Source organism: Tauraco erythrolophus, chromosome 26 (genome assembly GCF_009769465.1).
Source record: "Tauraco erythrolophus isolate bTauEry1 chromosome 26, bTauEry1.pri, whole genome shotgun sequence".
Classification (NCBI taxonomy): domain Eukaryota; kingdom Metazoa; phylum Chordata; class Aves; order Musophagiformes; family Musophagidae; genus Tauraco; species Tauraco erythrolophus.
The window spans coordinates 7,638,041-7,655,978 of NC_141490.1; the positions used below are offsets into that span (position 1 = coordinate 7,638,041).

At 54.0% G+C, this 17,938-nt stretch overlaps 1 protein-coding gene across 1 annotated transcript; it reads left to right on the plus strand.

Moving 5' to 3' along the window:
- Positions 1-349: 349 nt before the first annotated feature.
- Positions 350-17,514, plus strand: LOC147526880 (uncharacterized). The gene is given in 14 exon segments (XM_086626797.1): positions 350-405; positions 1,140-1,355; positions 3,281-3,361; positions 3,363-3,429; positions 4,260-4,424; positions 5,233-5,337; positions 9,175-9,339; positions 11,006-11,125; positions 12,330-12,433; positions 14,654-14,706; positions 14,709-14,832; positions 14,907-15,055; positions 16,071-16,219; positions 17,443-17,514. Coding segments are annotated over 14 exon segments (1,626 nt in total).
- Positions 17,515-17,938: the final 424 nt, after the last annotated feature.

Below are 17,938 nucleotides of genomic sequence, written 5' to 3' on the forward strand. Positions count from 1 at the left end.
TGGGGGGGTTCAGGGATGCATGAGGGACACTGTAGGGATAATTGGGGGGGGAGTTCAGGGGGATGCTGGGGGATGTTTCAGGGGACGCTCATGGGGGGTGTTTCGACCGTCCATCCCTCCCCCCCGCTCCCTTATCTGCCCGCGGCGGTGACGCGAACCGTCGGCCCCAGGACCACGCGCGGGGGCGGGCAGGGAGGGGCTGGGGGCGGGGCCAGGCGGGCTGACGCGAGCCGGGGGCGGGGCCGGGGCGCGCCAGAGGGCTGGGGCAGTGGGCGGGGCCTGGGGCGGGGGCGGGTCAGGGCGGTCCCGTGGGCGGGGCCAGCGGGGCAGTGGGCGGGGCCAGGCGGGGATGGGCGGGCGGAAGTGGCGCCGGGATTCAAAGCGTCGGTTGAGGCGGAAGTGGCGGTTGGTGAGGCCGGGGGTGGGGTGGGGGCGTTTGGGGGTCGGTGTGCCCCGGGGGGGGGGAGTTGGTGCCTGACGGGGTGAGGGAGGGGAGGGTGCAGGGGTTGGGGTGCTCGGGGGGGAGGGGGGGGGGGGGTGGTGTGCAGGGTTGGGGGTACCTGATGGGGGGGGGGGCGGTTCTGGGGTCGGGGGTGCCCGGGGGGAGGGAGGGTGGGGGGCGGGCAGGGGTTGAGGGTGCCCAGGGGGGAGCGGAGGGGTGGGGGGGGTGGGGGTGCCCAGGAGTGAGGGGGGGAGGGAGGGTTATTGGGAGGTGAGGGTGCAGGGGGTACTATGGGATGCCCAAGGGGTGGGGAGATTAAGGGGGGGTTTAGGGGGTAAGGAGGGGGGGTATGGGGGTGCCTGGTGGGCGAGGGGAGGGCGCCCGGGGGGTGCAGGGACACAGTGGGCTGTAGGGGGCTGGTAGAAATGGGGGTGCACTGGGGTGCTCGGGGAGGGGGGCAGTGGGGCTGGTGCATGGGAGAGATGGGGTGCAGTGGGGGGAGGTTGAGGGGCGGGAGGTGCCCAGGGGATGTCGGAGGTGCCCAGGGGGTGGGGAGGGTGTCAGGGGGGCTGCAGGGCTGCCATGGGGTGCCCGGGGCTTGTGGGGATGGAGAGGTGGGGGGGGGGGCATGGGGGGGCTGTGGGTGCAGGTCAGGGTGCTGGGGGGGCCCCGCTCACTTCCTGTGCCCCCTCCCCAGGGCCGGACCCGCCGCCGTGCCAGGATGCTGCCACCCTCGAAGGAGCGGGCCCTGGGGGGCCGGGGAGCCGCCGGGGGGGCGTCGGGCGAGACCCCCGCGTCAGAGCTGGCGGGCGCTGGCCGAGAGGAACCGGAGCGTGGCCCCCGTGGGCATCTGGGTGGAGAGCGGCCCGGGGGGGCCGCAGGAGAGCCTGGCCTTCGTGAGTGCTGCCGCGGGGTCCGGCCCCTCCGGGCTTGTGGTCTTGGTGCCCAGCATCCCCCCAGTTCGTCCCAGTAAACCTCCACGGGGGTGATGGGAGGCGAAAACCGAGCTTCGTCTCCGTTGAAGGCGCTGGGAGTGCTGCTCTGAAGAATAATAATTTATTTTCCTGATTTTTTTGGCAGGATCAAAAGCCACGGCGGTGCCCGCATAGCCTGGCGCCCCGTTGACACAAGCCCTGAGTTGATTCCCCTCGAATGATCCACGTTTTTTTGTTTTTTTAGGAGAAACACATCACTTTAAACACTAGCCAAGGGGGGGAACCAGCCCGTGCCCTAATAATTAAGCAATCAGCATCGATTGCTTAATTATTTATCCTGAGCTTTTCATTTGAGCTGGTCCGCGGGGTTTCACCGCGGGATTACAAGCTGTTTCCATCGTAACATCAAACTTACCAGCTCATGGCCCGCCATGAGGGTTTTTTTCCCAGTATTCCCACCTGCTCCTTGTTTTGTCAGTGCTGGGGGCTGAGCCCCGCACCGTACCTCTGCATTTGAGGTGCCGGGTCGTACCCGGCCGACTGGTCCCGCCCCCTGATCGGCGCCGCAATTCCCCCTTCCCCTTCATCCATGAAGGATGTTGGCGAGCCAAGAATTTATTCTGTGTTGCTGATTTTAAACAAAATAGAATAAATAAGTTTGAATGTTCAGGGTCTGGAGCCGATCTCCGCTGCATCCCGTTAGAAACACTTGGGAAAATTCTTTATGGATGCTTTCTCTCCGTGATTTCTGCTCGGAGGGTTATTAGAAGATAGACTAAAAAGTGCATGTAAGTGGAGGATGATGAGTTCAGGCCCCTGTAATTAATGTCTAAACGTTACAGCAGCTCCTGCCCTTCTAGATGATTTAGTTCCATATTGTAATTTAAATCCTGAAAGCTTGAGATAATATATGGAAATGAATCAATCTCCGTATTCCGCAGAACTTCCCTCTCAGCACTCTGGGGAACTTCTGGGGAGCCCAGCTCTTCCCGACTGTTTCGGGGGGGCCTGGGTGCTCCCAGTCCTCTGGCACAGGAGTTTCAGGGTGTGGATGAAACGTGCACAGAGTTAGCCGAGCTTATTTAATGTACTTCCATAAGTATTCCATAATATACTTGATATTTTTTACTCGCCAATGGATCGAGTGGAAAATATATTGACTTAGTGCTTCAGCTCTGGCGGGTTTCGTCGTTAACAGCGTGGATTTCTCCCTGTCCTTGTGTTTTGGGATGCCCAAGGTAGTGGGAAGATTTAAAAAGTTGGCTGTGCTGACTTGGCCTTGCTGCGGTGACGTTCCTGCATCCGACACGGCGTTTCCTAAGCGGATTTTCAGGCTTGTCCCTTCCTGATTTCTTTTTTTCTTTTCCGCCGGGGCAGCGAAATGGATTTTCTTAAACCGGTGTGACATCGACCGGGATCGCTGGGCACGACTTTGAGCTGGCACCCTAAAACAAAACTGGTTTTTTTATTTCTTTTTTTTTAGGTGATTGATTTTAATCTTTTACTTCCAATGGTAAAACCGGTGCCGGAGCCGGAGCCCTGCCTGCGCCGTGCTCTGCAACTGCTTCCCTGATACGCTTCCAGCCTCGCTCTTGCCGAGCGTTAATGGGATGAGAGGCTGGCTCGTTCCTTTCGGATCAAGGCTTGGAATGTTTGAGGGGGGATTGCCTTCTATTTTCTTTCCTTGTGCGTTGCAGAGTTCAAGGAGGAGGCGTGCGAGGTTCAATCCAAGCTCGTAGTAATTCCATAGACGTTATCCAAGCTGTTATCACACGGGTTTTGAAAGGAACCATATTAAGTTTGCTCCGGGTGGTGCTTGCCCGGCTCCGAGATGCAGGTCTGGGAAGGAGAGGCTGGAATATTCGCGACGTAGCAAAACTCAGCGGAAAATCTGCTCTTGCAGGCGTCAGCGGTTCAGGGTGGAGGAGGAGCTGAGGGAGCAGCAGCGGGAGAAGGCAGCCAGCCTGAGACGCTTCCAGGAGAGGTGAGCAGCGGGTGAAACAGCAGGTCAGGATGAGAAGGAAGCAGCAGCGGGAGAAGTCCTACGAAGCGGTAAGCACGTCTGTCCCTGCAGTGGCATTGGGAGAACTCCTCTGAAACCAGCATAAATCAGGGAAAAAAATTAAAAAAACAACCTACTGGACCTCGTGTCGAGTGTTAATAAGTGAAAAGCGAGGAAAGTCGTGGTCACAAGGGAAAAAAAAGAAAACGTCACGCTGACCTCGCTGGAGAGGACACCTGATGCTGGAGGTGCTTTCAACCCTTGTGTCCCCCGAAAGGTCGCTGGCTCTCTTGCCAGCAGCAGAACAGAGGTCCTGGTGCCCCGTGCGGAATTGCCTGGAGTTCAAAAATAGCCAGGCTGGAGCTGCAGTTGATGTGGAGGTCTCCTGGTTGCATGTGAAGCAAAGCAGCTTATTCCTGCCATCCCTTTTCTGGGGCAGTCAGATAGTTTGCAAGCAGCGCTTCCTCCAGCTGTCTCCCGCATTCCCCGTTTCCCCGTGGGCCCGTTAGAGATTATCCCGTGAATATATTTCATCCTTTCTGCTTGGAACAACTGGCCAGGGAGACTTGCCAGAACTGACTGGGCGGAGCAAGGAGGGAACGTGCCGAAATGTCAGCGCTTTTGGCCACCCGTGGGGGGTTTGGGCTGTTTCCAGGGCTCGGGAGGCATGCTGAGCAGGGATGTCCTCACGGGACTCCACACTGAAAGCCCACAGATGCATTGTCGGCCTCCAACAGCCCGATGGTTCTTGGTGCCCCTCTCGGCATGGAGAGCAAAAATGTCCATGCCCAAAAACCACCACCCAATCCAGCCAGCAGCTCCCGCTATGGTGGGTTGAGATTTCCACGGGGCTTTTAACTCTGGATCCGTGTCCCGGCAGGCAGAGAGAGAGAGCTGCGTCGCCGCGCGGTACGCGGATTCGGCGCTGCGCTTCGCCCCCAGGAAGAACACGTGCCTGTTCCGGAGCCACCCCGCGCCCGTCGTCTCCGTCGCGGCGCAGCGGCGCGGGATGCGGAGCGAGCCGTTCCAGCAGCAAGCCGCCGAGGTCAGCTGTTCCCTTCCTGCGTTTTTCATCCCCGTTCATCGTGCTGGTTGCTCATAGGTTTGAAATGGAGGACGGGCAACGCTCCTTTTTTACTTTTTCAAACGCAAAAAAAAGTGTTTTTTTTTTTTAATCTGAATGAAACGGTTTCCCACGTTGGTTTCCTAATATTGTCGTGCTCCTGCGTAGCATTTCTCGGGAGCCTCGAACGGATAGTGGATGTCTTCGGGGGATGCTGTGTGGGACTTGCCCCGCTGCTTGTAGATCCAGGGAATTTTCCTCGCATGCTGTGCGGCCGTGTCGTGTCGGAGAGGTGGCACTAGTGGTGCCACCTCATTGCAGCTTGTTTGCTGCAGAACAGGAATTTGGGATGGCAACATGTTGGAAAACCCACCTTAGGGACTGTTTTAAGCTTTTTCCTCAAAATAGTGATGCTTGCGCTGCGTGCGGCGTTTTATAAAGCACCTGTGACGGTGTAGGAGCCGGAGTTATTCCGGCTGAAGTATCCCTTCCCTTGACACCAGGCAGGACAATGGGGGATCTGGGATTTCTGGCATCTCAGCAAAGCGTTTTGGGATCAGGAAATCCCCAAATCGGGATTTCAGTGCAGTGGGGCCTCTCTGAAAGACACCTTGGGTTGCAGGTTGCCTCGTACCAGTTTGCGAAGCGAGTTGTGCTCCCTGGATCGAGCACTGTGGTTGGAGCAGGGCGCATCCGGAGAGCTCTTCCGTGCAGTCCTTGGCGTAGCCGGCGCGAAGGCGGCTCCTGACGGCTTCTTTGTCTTGTCTTTGCCTTCCCCTCGTAACGGCAGCTTAGCAAAACCCTCAAGCAAGTTCGGCGCAGGCTGGCGTCCTGCAGAACCCGATGCCAAGGAGCGGGCCCCCTGGAACTCCCCGGCGGCGTCTGGAGGCGAGAGGTGAGCGAGGGGTGCCTGGGGGGAGGTCAGAGGGGTTACCTGGCAAGCTGTGGGAAGCTTTGGCTCTCATCACCGAATCTAGAGTGCAGTTGGGTGAGTTGCTCCAGCAGAAGTGGGCTTCACACCGCCTGCCTGGCGATTAGCCCGTGGATTTCGGTGGCCCGAGGGCTCTGTCCCTCTCTTCTTGCTGCCTTTCAGAGAGGGCAGCAGGATAAAGTGTGGGAAAACCTCTCTGTTTGCAGAGACTAACAAGGGGTGAACTGGGAAACAAGAATTCAAAAATTTTTTTAAAAGGCTGAGATTGCAATCTGGGTATCCGGGAGGAACGTGATGATCAGCCCTCCCCTTAGGTGCCTTTATTTCCTCAACAACCTCAGCGACTCTTTCCCTTGCATCAATTCCTCGTTTTGCGTGGGTGGCAAAGTTCTGGAGAGTCTTCCTCACCCAGAGCTGGCTTCTGGTAGAGAATTGTTGGCATGCACCTCCTTTCCTCAAGCAGTGCGTAGGAGCCACGTGAGGAGAGGTTGGGTCCCGAGTTCCTCACCTTTGTTCCGTTGAACGTCACCCCTGCTTTTGTCACTCCAGTTCTCAAGAGCAGCTACGTCACAGCTATTACCCAGCTTTTGGTGCCAAGACCTTCTCAAACTGACGTACTTTGTCCATCCTGGAGGATGCCAGCAGCAACCCAACCTGGTATTTTGTCCTACTGCCTCCTCCGGAAGCAGTTTCCTGCCCGTCTTGCAATTCTTCATTCCCATCTCTCTCGGGTGCATCAAGGTGAAGTAGATCTTGGCTGGCTGTTAGCTATAAAATACCTTTTATATAAGGGCTGGTCTGGCTCTTCCTTCTCTGTGTTCTCTTGGATTTCTGCTCGAGGAAGTCAGCTTAGCGAACAAGAGTTACAGAAACAGCATAATTATGGGCTGGAAACCTCGTTATCTGTTTCTGACCCGAAATGTACCTTCTGCTGAAGTCCTGGTGCCTTCAGACGAGGTGGAGTGATTCATGACTCGGCTATTAGCAGCACTAAAGCCTCCCGTGAACAACGCAGCCGCTGCCCATAGCGAGGCCGGGTCACAGAAATAATCGCCTGCGTGGGAGTCCTGTGGCCAGGACTGGTAGGGACTGGGGGAGCCGTCCGCCCACCTGAACCTTTACTGCAGCTACAGTTCAGCTAGGAGGATTTAACAGCTTCCCCAGGCACTTTATTCTGGGAGGAATATATTGATTTAGTGCATTACTCTGTTTTATTACTCCAGGATAGTGGGGGGGGGGGGGGGGAGTGTAAGAAAAAAGCTCTAGGAGGGGTGGGGGTGGGGGGAAGCTCTACTATGAATCTGGATCTTTCTCCCTGTGTGATGCCATGTTCACAGCTGGGCAGGGCAGCAGCTCGTTCCCTTCTCTTCCAGATGCTAAAGGCTGCCGTGGATGTAACCGCCCTGGTAATTGCTGCCGTAGTGCGCTGCCTTGCCCTTTGCTTTTGTCCTCCTTGGCTTTCCCCGTGCTGGCTGTTCCAGCTGGTTTCTTTGGTTTGAACCCCGGCGGTTTTTTTAGCCTGTCCTCAAACACTTCTGCAACTTCAAGTGGCTTGGTGGGGTCAGTAAATGTCATCAAGATGCTTCTTTCTTCTATCAGCCAGGCCGATAACGAAATTATCAAGCGGAGCCACCTAGTTCTTCCTCTATTTTGTGTTTGACTGAGTCTGGGTAGTGTTTTAATCACTATTGCACCTCCCATGTGATAGTTTCATCCAACAGACACTTCTTTGCCCAGGTGTTGAATTATGCCATGGCAAAAGCCAGGCTAAAACCGAGCTGTCTTCTGCTGCGCTTTGCCCGAGGCCTCTTTCTTCTGTGGCAGGAGAAATTCAAACCAGCTAGACATGACTTGCTCTGGGCAAATTTGTGCTAGTTGCTGCTTATCTTGTTTCTAGCAGCTTCCAGGCAGTTTGCAAGGCGATTTCCTCTTGTTTTTTCCCCAAAGTCAGGCAGTTAAACTCTTGAGGCTAAAAATCTGCTCTTTAGTATTCCCTTTCCTCTCCTGTATTTCAAGATCCCCACTCATCATCCAGCCTTTATCTGATAATCTGGACCTCCTCAGATCTTGGCGGGGTGGGGAGCAATTAACAGCTTGTCTACAGCTCCCGGCAGGAAACCAAGGCAGGTCATGCCTGCTTTAAAAACCTCAGTTTCTAGGAATAATCTGACTACTTCTTCGCAATAATAATCCAAGATTTTTTTTTTTTTTTTTTTGCTGCTGTGAGCTCAGAGCGAGCCTTTGGCTGCACACCAATGCCCAGAAGCACAACCGCTGTTTTTCTTGGTGGCCTCTGGCAGCTGTCCTTCTCGAGTCCTTTAGTCTTTCTCACTAAAGCCTGACTTGTTTACCTTGATCTCTCTTGTTTTACTTGGAGCTTTGGCCTTCTGGCACTTGTTTGGTTGGTTTTTTTTTTTGGTCCCCATGGGCTTGTATCGTCTCCTGCGTGATTCCGGTCGGTAATCTGACCCGTGCTCCGCTTCCTCCGTGCTCGCACGGATTGTGGGTGCAAGAGAACTTGGGGCTTAGCCAGGGTTGTCTCGCACTGTGCTGCTCATCTTCCTGCTCTAGCCAGCTAGTTTTTATTTGCTCACTTTAAAGGAACTGTTGCTTCTCCTTCGTCCCGTTTTCTGCGTTTTTTTCTTATTATTTTTTCTTTCTTCCCTCTAAAGAGTTGCATCCCCTGCGATTGATAATGCATGTTCCCAAAATCATTGCTCTTCCTCTATCCCAGTGATTTCTTTTCGGGTCAAAAACATCCAAAGAGTTTCTTCCCTGCTTTCCCAAGCAGATACCTAGATGGCAATCATGTGGAAATGACCTGTCCGGTGTTTCAGACGATCCTGTTCCCCAAGTCTTCGGCCCCTTGCCTCCAGGGTTCGGGAGAGTGCTGTAGGTCCTCAGCGTGACAGCACCCAAAGTCTTTTCCCCAACTGATCGTTCCCCAAAACTGGTGGGTTTTTCCCCCCCAGTTTCATTTCCTTCTACCTTCAGGGCTTCAGAGCAGCCTCACAAAGCAGTAACCATCCCTCTCTGTGCCCTTGTCCTCACCGAACAGCTCTTCTGTGTCGTGTTTCTGTCCTAACGGGGTTGATAGAGTAATTCCTATGCCTATCAAATAATTTCACATTCAAACTCTCCCGGGCTATCCTCCATCCTTCCTGTTTTGCAGCAGAGCTGACTCGAGGGATCCCTGGTGTGACCTCTCCTCCCGTCGGTCGATCCATCCTCTCCCTCCGTTAGCAGCCCTGAAGGGGACAGCAAGGCAGGGAAAAAAAAAAAAAAAAAAAAAAGGAAAAGAAATCCTGGCTCCAAGCTTGCTTCTGGCATTTGGATTTTGTAGTTTTTAGGAAACAATCTGCTGCCTCTCAAAATATTGTTAATTGCCACTGGGGAGCCTGCCCACTTACCATCTGAAGGAGTACGCTCCGTACTCAGTGTCACTCCAGAGATCTCGCCACCCCCTCCCCCTGCTCCTCGCAGCTGCGAAACAGCACCTGCAGAGGTCTTCTCCTTGTCTGTCCTTCGCCCCAAACACGTCTGTCCCTCTGCTTCTGCAGTTGGTGAGAACATAGTCACGAGTTACCCTGCCAAATTCAGATTTTCTGGCTCTCGTGCCCTGCGGCGATGCTCCAACACATCGTGCTGCTGCTCGCCAGATCTCAACTGGCTCTGCAGAACAAGCGCCCTCGGGTTAAAGCTACTTCTTACCCCTGCCCGAGGCTGTTGGATTTGCCCTCAGCACCAAAGCAGCCTCATTTGAATTCCATATTTCCTTCTGTCTCCTCCCTTCTCCCCCAGAAACCAGAGTCTTGTGAGACAACCACAGTGCCTGCAGAAGATGAGGGTGAGGAACTGCTTCTAGCGGGACATCACGATCTTCCAGCTGAACTGCACGACCAGGGGATGGCCCTGCGTCAGGTCGAGCAAGACGACGACTTCTACATCAAAATCGAATTTGAAAAAGTAAGACTCATATGGGGCTGGGCCAGTTGGTCTTAAGAGGTTTGAATCGTTGAGATTTGGGGTTATTTCGGCAGAGACGCTGAGCTGCTGTTGTAAGCACTTGCTCCCTCAGGCCCGGTTAACTCTTAAGCCTACTGTCGTCAAAACGGGCTGGAGAGCAGCGTCAAAACTAAGTGAGATTGGTGGCTTCTGTTTCACTGCTTTCATCTTACAGCTGTGGCTTCAAAAGGAGTTTTATTTGTGCCTGCCTCGTGATGCCAGTTGGCCGGCGCTCAGCGGAAATCTGAAGCTGAGTGTGCGATTGCCTCGTACGCTTAACCCAACTCCGAACCGCGGCAGGACCTGCAGCTGCCGCTGCTCCAGCTGCCCTGCGAGGTGGAAGAGCTGCTGCGGGTGGTGCATCAAACCAGCCAGAAACCTCCTAGAAAAGAAAAAGAAAAAAGAGAAAAAAGCTTTGCCCGGAGGCCGGGGAAGCACCTCCCTTGGAGGCAGCGGGAATCTGTCTGCTCAATGTATTTCTCAATTCCTCTTTTGCTTTCAGGCAGACTTTCCTGAAGCACCCGAGATGTGGAAATGTTTTGCCCCCGTTTACCTGGAGTAGTTAGCAAATACTTTACGGCCAAGGCAGCCTGTGCCCAACCTTAGCCGGGTATTTCGTCCAGGCAGGAGCAGAAATACTGGCTTGACAAATATTGAGGGGAGGGAAGAAGGCGGAGGTTTAGGCTGAGGTTTTAGGAGACGTTGGCTGCTGAATTCCCTGGATGCTTTTGTTGGTTTTGTCTGTGTTATTGTTATTTTTCTTGCGCTTCACGAAGTTCAGAAGGAAAATTTGGGTAGGTGAGGTGTGAATCTGTATTTCAACTAAACCAGAAACCTTCTCCAGTGTTTTGGCAAAGCTTTGGTGCTCAGGCTTCTGCCTGGAGACGTTGCACGTGTCTCTCCTGTCTAGAACCAGCCTATACCCGAAAAAAAAGCAGCGCTCATAGGTGGGTTACCTGTTGAGGACTGCAGGGATCATACGTAGAGGAGTATTTTGCTGAGGGAAGATGAGAATCCTGACCGTGAAGATGCTGATGGTTGGATGGTCGCACTCAAAGACTTGCAGACAATGACTCCTTGTCCAGGTGGAGGCCAGCAACAAGCTGCGTTCAGCTCTGGGGCCCCAACATCAGAAGGACATGGAGCTGTTGGAGCGGGTCCAGAGGAGGCCACAAAGATGATGTGAGGGCTGGAGCACCTCTGCTCTGGAGACAGGCTGAGAGAGTTGGGGCTGTACAGCCTGGAGAAGAGAAGGCTCCACGGAGACCTTCCAGCACCTTCCAGTACCTAAAGGGGCTACAGGAAAGCTGGAGAGGGGCTTTGGACAAGGGTGTAGTGACAGGACACGGGCAATGGATTTAAACTGAGAGAGGGGAGATTTCGATGAGAGATAAGGAAGAACTTCTATCTCTGAGGGTGGTGAGGCACTGGCACAGGTTGCCCAGAGAAGTTGTGGCTGCCCCATCCCTGGAAGTGTTCAAGGCCAGGTTGGATGAGGCTTTGGGCAACCTGGTGTAGTGGAAGGTGTCCCTGCCCATGGCAGGGGTTGGAACTGGATCATCTTTGAGGTCCCTTCCAACCCTAACCGTTCCGTGATTCTGTGCTGCTCTCTTACGTTATCTTCCAGTTCTGTGATGGATCGCTGAAGGACTCGAGCTCACCTGAACCTCCCCAGAAGCTGCACACCGATCACCAAGCTCCCCTCGTGCTCTGGGCTGGTGTAGACCAAGAGGAAACCAAGAAGCAGGTTTGTCCGCTGGAGCCAAGTCCGCCTTGTTGCATCTCCGTTTCAGGATGGAAAGGTGTTGAGTGTCGGGGATGCTGCCAGCTCAGATAAGAAGCCTGGAGAGCAAATTTTGCCAGCATGATGGTGTCTCAGGTCTTGGGCAAACCTAACAAGTTCGTTTTGTTTTTTTTTTTTTAAGGTCCATCGTGACCCTAAGCTGATCCGAAATCCGGTTGGGGTTTCTCGACGGCATGACAGCAGCTGGGGCTTGTCAGGCTGCTCCTTCCCCCAGTGCTTCCCTCTGTCCCTTTGCTTTTTATCTCCTTGGCTCTGATCCACCCTGAGATAACTGGGTTTGCGGCGCTCTGTGCCGCTCTGTGGGTTTTTTCCATCTGGCTTTCTCCACTTTCAGCCTGGCCATCTCTCCTGCTCCTTTATCTCCAGCTGCACGGGGCTCTCCGCTGGGCAAGATGGACAAACAGCCCAAAACTCTTTGTGTTGATGAGGAAAAATCCACTCCTTAAACTTTGTGGTGTCACGGAGCTCAAACTAGCTGGCGTGCCTCCTGTGTAGGTGGGAGGACTTTTGGTGTGAGCTTTAGCCGGGAGGTTTCCCTACCCTCGCCGCATCCATGGAATTGAGCCGAAGCCCAGACATTAAACCTCTTTGTGTGCTCAGTACCCTACGGAGTTGTTCCTTGCAGGATTCTTGGATTTGTCTCTGCAATGACTTTGCCACCTCTGTGGTTCTCCTGCACGTACTGGGTCCAGCTCGGTGTTGTACATCCATTATTTTGGAGATAAGGGCTTCCAGTGAACCGCAGAGGCCCGCCAGTCCCCAGGCGGATCAAAATTCTTGGACTGTAGCTCGTAGCACTCAGAAGTGGGTTGTTGAAGTGGGAACCAGCTCTTTTACCTCCAGGAAAGGGAGAGTTTAGGAATTTTTCAGGTGGCAGAGCTTCCATACATAGGAAGGTTCAGTCGTGGGATGCTGGTACAAAGCGCTCTGATGCTCCAAGATGTCTTGGTGGTCCTCTCCTAGCTAAATGCCGTCTCTCCAGCTTCTCAGTCCTGGGGAATGTGCATTAGGAGACGTCTGAGGAACCCCTGGGGAAGGAGTGAGATTTCTATCCCTCCAGAAATCAAGCCGAGTGCCGATATCGCTCGACATCGATCCCAGCCTGCCCCCGGACGCCCTTCTCAAAGGTGCCTCTTCTTTCCTGCAGCGCCAGAAGGAGTTCCTGAGGTACAGGCGCCTCTTCATGAGCATCGAGCGAGAGCAAGTGAAGGAACAGCAGAGGCAGCAGGAGAGGCAGAGGAGAATCACCAAGTGAGTACGTGCGGAGGAGCTCCGGCCCCTTGGCATCGCCTCCTTCGTCGTGCCCAGGGTCCTCCTTAAGGCTGGGAGGTCTCGGGTGCTCGCCTGGTGGTGGCCAGGCCCCAGTGCAGAGGCTCTGAGAAGACCGTCCAGCTTGAGGATGGATTAAAAAAAAGCCACTTTATCATCTTTTTAAAAAGTGGGGAGTATGTCAAAAGGACCCCTGGGTACGAATGCCAGTTGCGAAGCCTGATGTATCTCCTGGGTTTGTTTTCGTGCCCAATCTGTTAACCCTGGGCTGGCCTCACTCAGCCAGCCCCCACGAGAGACCCTTGGGCCATGTTGAGTCCTTCGGGGGCGCTCAGCACTTCTCCATCTTTTTGAGTCGCCGTGCAGCTCAGATAGGAGTTGGGAGCAGAAACATCAGGCTGGGAGAGTTGCAGTTTGCCAAACTGGGACTTTTGGGAACTGATCCCAAGCCCCCGTGCTACAGTCCATGTTTAGATTTGGGGTGAGGTCACGGCGTTGTACTTAAACTCATCTTTAATATGAGTTTACAGGTTTTAATAGGAGACCCGTCACCCTCCCAGCTATAAAAGTATATAGTGTAATAAAAATATTTCTCAGCATTTGTTCCCGAGTTGAAAACTCCGTATTGTGTAAAAGTTTTGTAGTAACTTAGTAACTAACTGTAGTAACAGTCAAGTGTGTAAAAGTACTTGTTCTGGTGGTTTTAGTCATCTTCTCCCTTTCAAGGCATTCGTGAAGGAGAAGCTCTGCAAATTCACACCAAAATAGGAAAGAGACTCCAGATTATTTTTATTTATGTGTGGTTTTTTTTGTCTTGGCCTCGCTCGATAATGAAATGACGTAGCTCTGACATCTCTAACACTGGCTCAGCACTGGGCAGGCTTTGTGGGAGCGGGACGGGCACCCGAGGGCAGGATTTTCACGGGTCACTTTAGGAGAGAAGTTGCCAGTGTAAAGAAACGGCTCCTCCAGCCGCATTCCTGATGTGTAAATTGGCACTTGGGAGCTTTGGAGACCTTTTCCTGCCCTACAAGTGCTGGTGAGACACCAGGGACTTCCTAGTTAGTGTGGTATCTTTTTATTATATATATTTTTTTTTTTCCCCCCATCCCTGGTTGCAGGGGTGCTGCTGGAGCTGCAGGCTGCTCGGAGCGTATGCGGAAAAGAGCTGGTTTTGTAATTACAAAGTGTAAAGCCTTAAGTTGGCCTTGGCCTTCGTTTCTATAGCAGAAGATTTATGGTGGGGTGGTTAAGGTTCTATTATCACTTCATTTAAAAAAAAAAAAAAAAAACCACCACATTTTGGAGTTTAGAACCTGACTGGAGAAGTTTTGGCTTCAGCACTTTCCTTCTTGATGTAAAGATTTGAACCCACCCCCCCCAATGGAGTAACATCTGAAATGTCTTGTTGGATTACGCTTTCTCCCCCTGGCTTTTACCCAGCCTTGATTATTATTATTATTATTTTTAATGCTTTCTGGCAGTGCTCAGCCCGTAACGTGTTATTGCATTTGGTGCTCGTCAGCGGGGATGAAATACCAGGTGCTGCAGCTTAAAGTGTTTGTGCTTCGGAATTGCCGCTTGTCGAGGGAACGTGCTTCCCGTTCCGTGTGACTTGCACGACCCACGTCCCGCTGAAAGGCCTGGAGTGCCATTAGGCGTGCAGGACTGAGGAAATAGAGGAAGATTTGGTTAAAAATACCTCTTAAAAGCCTTTTTTTTGAGCTTCTCTGCTGTACCCAGCACTCTTCCGCAGCCCTGATATGCTCCCTGTCCTGGAAGCTGCAAGGACAGCTTACGGTAGGATCCAAGCTGCCCCGTAATCGGAAGGAATCCAAAGTGGGGAAGCTGGGCTCTTGGTCCTTTCTGGTGGATATTAAAGAGCCCAGGCAGTGCTCTGGTTTCGGAAGGACAGTAGAGCTGCTTTTTTGGGAAGGAGCCCTTCACGTGTGAACGTGCTGCAGGGGGGAGCTGGAAGGAGAAGTCCATGATGGTGAGAAAACCAGCAGGCAGCAGGAGGTCAGGATGCAGGAAGGTTTTGCAGGCTGGTGTTTCCATATGGGGGAAAGAGAGGAGGCTCAGAAAGTCTCTTGCTTGCCGTGGGTGGTTTGGGCGAAGGCAGCAGCATGTCTAGATCCTCTCATCCTGATCTTAAAATCGGGAATGGAGAAGCTCCGTCTCTGAGCAGGTGTATCCTTGCAGGATTAAGAGCAAGAAGGAGAACCAGCGCCGGGCGGAAGAGCAGAGGATGCAGGAGCGGCTGGCCAGCAAGAACCCTCCCCAGGAGAGGGAACCTGTGAAACCCTGGCCCAGCTTAAACTGGAGGAGAGGAGAGCAAAGAAGGTTAAGGAAAAACAGCAGCGGAATAAGGAGCACGTGAGGTACGGCCGGATTCCCTGCTCCTTGCGCAGAGCCGGCTGTTCCTGGCAGAAGTGAAGATTTTTATCCCCTGCAGGTACATCGAAGCTCTAAGAGCCCAGATGAGGGAGAAGATAAAACTATTTAACATCGATTTGCCCCCGCTGTGCTCCTGCGGGTCCGATTTCTGGGACTCCCACCCGGATACCTGCGCCAACAACTGCGTCTTCTACAAAAACCACCGAGGTAAGAGCCTCCTCCTTTTGGAGAGGAGGCACCTAGACCTGGATCCTTGATTGTATAGGGAGAAATCAAACCTGGCTAGATGTTTCTGTGGTCCTGGACCTCTGTGCTCCTATAAATATATTCCAGAGAGGGCAAGTCGGGTGCTTTGCTGCCTGTTTCTAACCCAACCTCCTCTTCTGTCCCTGCGTTAGGGGCATCCTCAGCAAAGCACCAGCCTCTCTGTAACACGTCCGTGTGTTGGTGGGGGGAGAACCGTAAGGAAAATGCTGAAAAACAGGCTCCTTACGGGCGCAGGAAGCATCTTTGCCTTAAAGATGGAATTTTCTGTTGGTAGGAGGCAAGAAAGTGGTGGAAATTAGAATCATAGAACGGTTTGGGTTGGAAGGGACCTCAAAGATCACCCAGTTCCAACCCCCCTGCCATGGGCAGGGACACCCTCCACTACACCAGGTTGCCCAAAGCCTCATCCAACCTGGCCTTGAACACTGCCAGGGATGGGGCAGCCACAGCTTCTCTGGGCAACCTGTGCCAGTGCCTCCCCACCCTCAGAGGGAAGAATTTCTTCCTTATCTCCATCGAAATCTCCCCTCTTTCCATTTAAATCCATTGCCCGTGTCCTGTCACTACACGCCCTTGTAGAAAGCCCCTCTCCAGCTTTCCTGTAGGCCCCCTTTAGGTACTGGAAGGTGATGGAGAGTGCTCAGATCTTGAGTACAGCTTGGAAAAATACCTGCCTGAGCAACTGGGAGTCATCTTCTAGGGGAAAAAAACCAAAAATAATAGAGAAATTGGGGCTTTAGAAAAAAATCTTGGCTCTCCTGCTCTGGCTGGCACACCGGTTTGTACTCCGGAGCGTGCAAACGAGCATGTGGAAAACTACAGGCATGTCGATTTTCCTTACAAACCAGTTCTGCTCTCCCTGCTGCACGGCAAAAGGCTGAAGCCGAGCCCAGTTTGGGGCCGTAAGCAGAACTCCCGTCTCTGAACGCTGCTCCCTGTCCCTCTTCCCGCTCAGCCTACAGCCGCGCTCTGCGCTCCGTCGTCTCCTCCTGCGACCCGGCCGACAGGAGCCCCTCGGCGAGGCCGCCGTGCCGAGACCTGGCCGCGCTCTGCGCTCGCTCCGGGGCGTCTGTGACCAGGGTGGCCACGTCCGTGTCCTGCGCCGTGAGTGGAGAGCGGGGCTGTTCCGGGCCCTCCGCTCCAGCTGGCAGGACGGCACCGTTGCTCTCATGCTCCGGTTGGAGCCGCCTCTCTCCCGGTTTTGCTCCGTGAACGTGGCCGGATGGACAAGGAGCGCGGGGCGATGGGGAGCAACGCCAAGGGCTGGGCTGGCTGGGTCTGGTTTGAATTTTGACATTCAGCTGTGGAATAAACTGTTTTCCAGGGTGGTTTGTCTCAGTGGGAAATGAGGGGGGACAAGGTACGTGGGGTCAGTGTCTCTTCGGGTTGGGAACTGGGAGAGTTCCTGACATCGTCCTTCCTGTCCCTTCTCGCTGTTTCCCTACGGCTTCCCTGGACCTGCCTCTCACATCATGGTCCAGCGCCAGGTTATTTATTGCTCCTTCCCAGTGAAGACTTCTTTTCCAGTAGCATCCACCCAGCTCAGTCCCCAGCTCGCGTCTCCGCAGTTTCTATTTTGCTCTGGAAAGGAGTTTGCTTTTATTTTTTTTCCCTAGGAAAAACACAAAAATAAATATCTGTGTTTAATCTCCAGCTGAGCGCGATTCCTCGCTGTGCCTCGCCGGCAAAAAAATCGGTTTTACCGAGATGCTGCCGCAGCGCTGGGATGTTGCTTGCTTTTTTTTTTTTTTTTTTTTTTTTCCCTCCCCGAATTGAAAATCCCTAAATCCTTCCCTGGCAAAATGACACAGCGGTGTGGTAACGGAGGTTGCACCATAACCTGCAATTAATATTTACTCCTCGCCGGCCTCCCACCCTCTCCAATATTAACCGCGGCCGGAAGGCCGGGCGGCCGAGCGTGCCGGGCGCTGCTTCCCCTCCGGATGATTCCCCCGTTACTGTCCCACCGGGCGTGAAGCAAACCCGTGACCCCAGCGAGGCGCTGAGCCGTGGCCAGGGATGCTCCCCGGTTCGTTCCCCGCTCCCGGGACAATCATTCACCGGCTGCTTCGCGGCGCGCGGTGCTATTTATTAACCGCCGTTTGCGTCAGGGGAAGCCGCCGCCGAGGTAATAAGGAATGTCGAGGTGGGTTTGGAAAGGGCAGCATCCGGCCCAGAGATTTTTTTGCGTGTGCCAGGGCCAAGGAAGCTGCAAACACGGAGGTTTTTTTAACTGATTTTCGGGGCGAGTGAGGCCAAGCGTTTCCTTGGCAGGTCCCCAAGGTCTCGCTCTCAGGCCGGGGACCCCCGTTTCCCCTCTCCCGAAGGGCTGCGGGCTGGTTCCGAGGAATGATGGTTCAATAAAGCCCTTGTTGCCTCCTGCCCCTTGCTTGGTGTAAATGAGATATTTTTTTGGGGGGGGCATTTCTCCTGTTGGAGAAGGAGTGGGACTCTCCAAATCCCAGTGAATGAACCCAAAAGCAGGGCTGGGGGGCTTAGCTGGAATCAGGGCACTAAACCCTTTTGGGGGGTGATGGAAAAGTGAGCGGAAAAGTTAAAACCAGTAGTTTCCGCTGGGAAAGCAGCATCTTGGGAAAATCCCGGAGCCCCGCGGAGGGGACCGTCTACAGGTGGGTCCCTTGTGACGTTATTTTTCCCTCCTTTGTGCCGCATTTTAAGGGATTTTGTTAGTTTGAACCGGAGCGCGGGATGCTCCGGTTCGGACAGAGAACGGGCTCGGGCTCGGCGGGGCTGCCCCGGGGAAGGAGACGGGCCGGGGCGGGACCGGGGCCGGGCCGGGGCGGGGAGCGGCGGCCCGGCGGG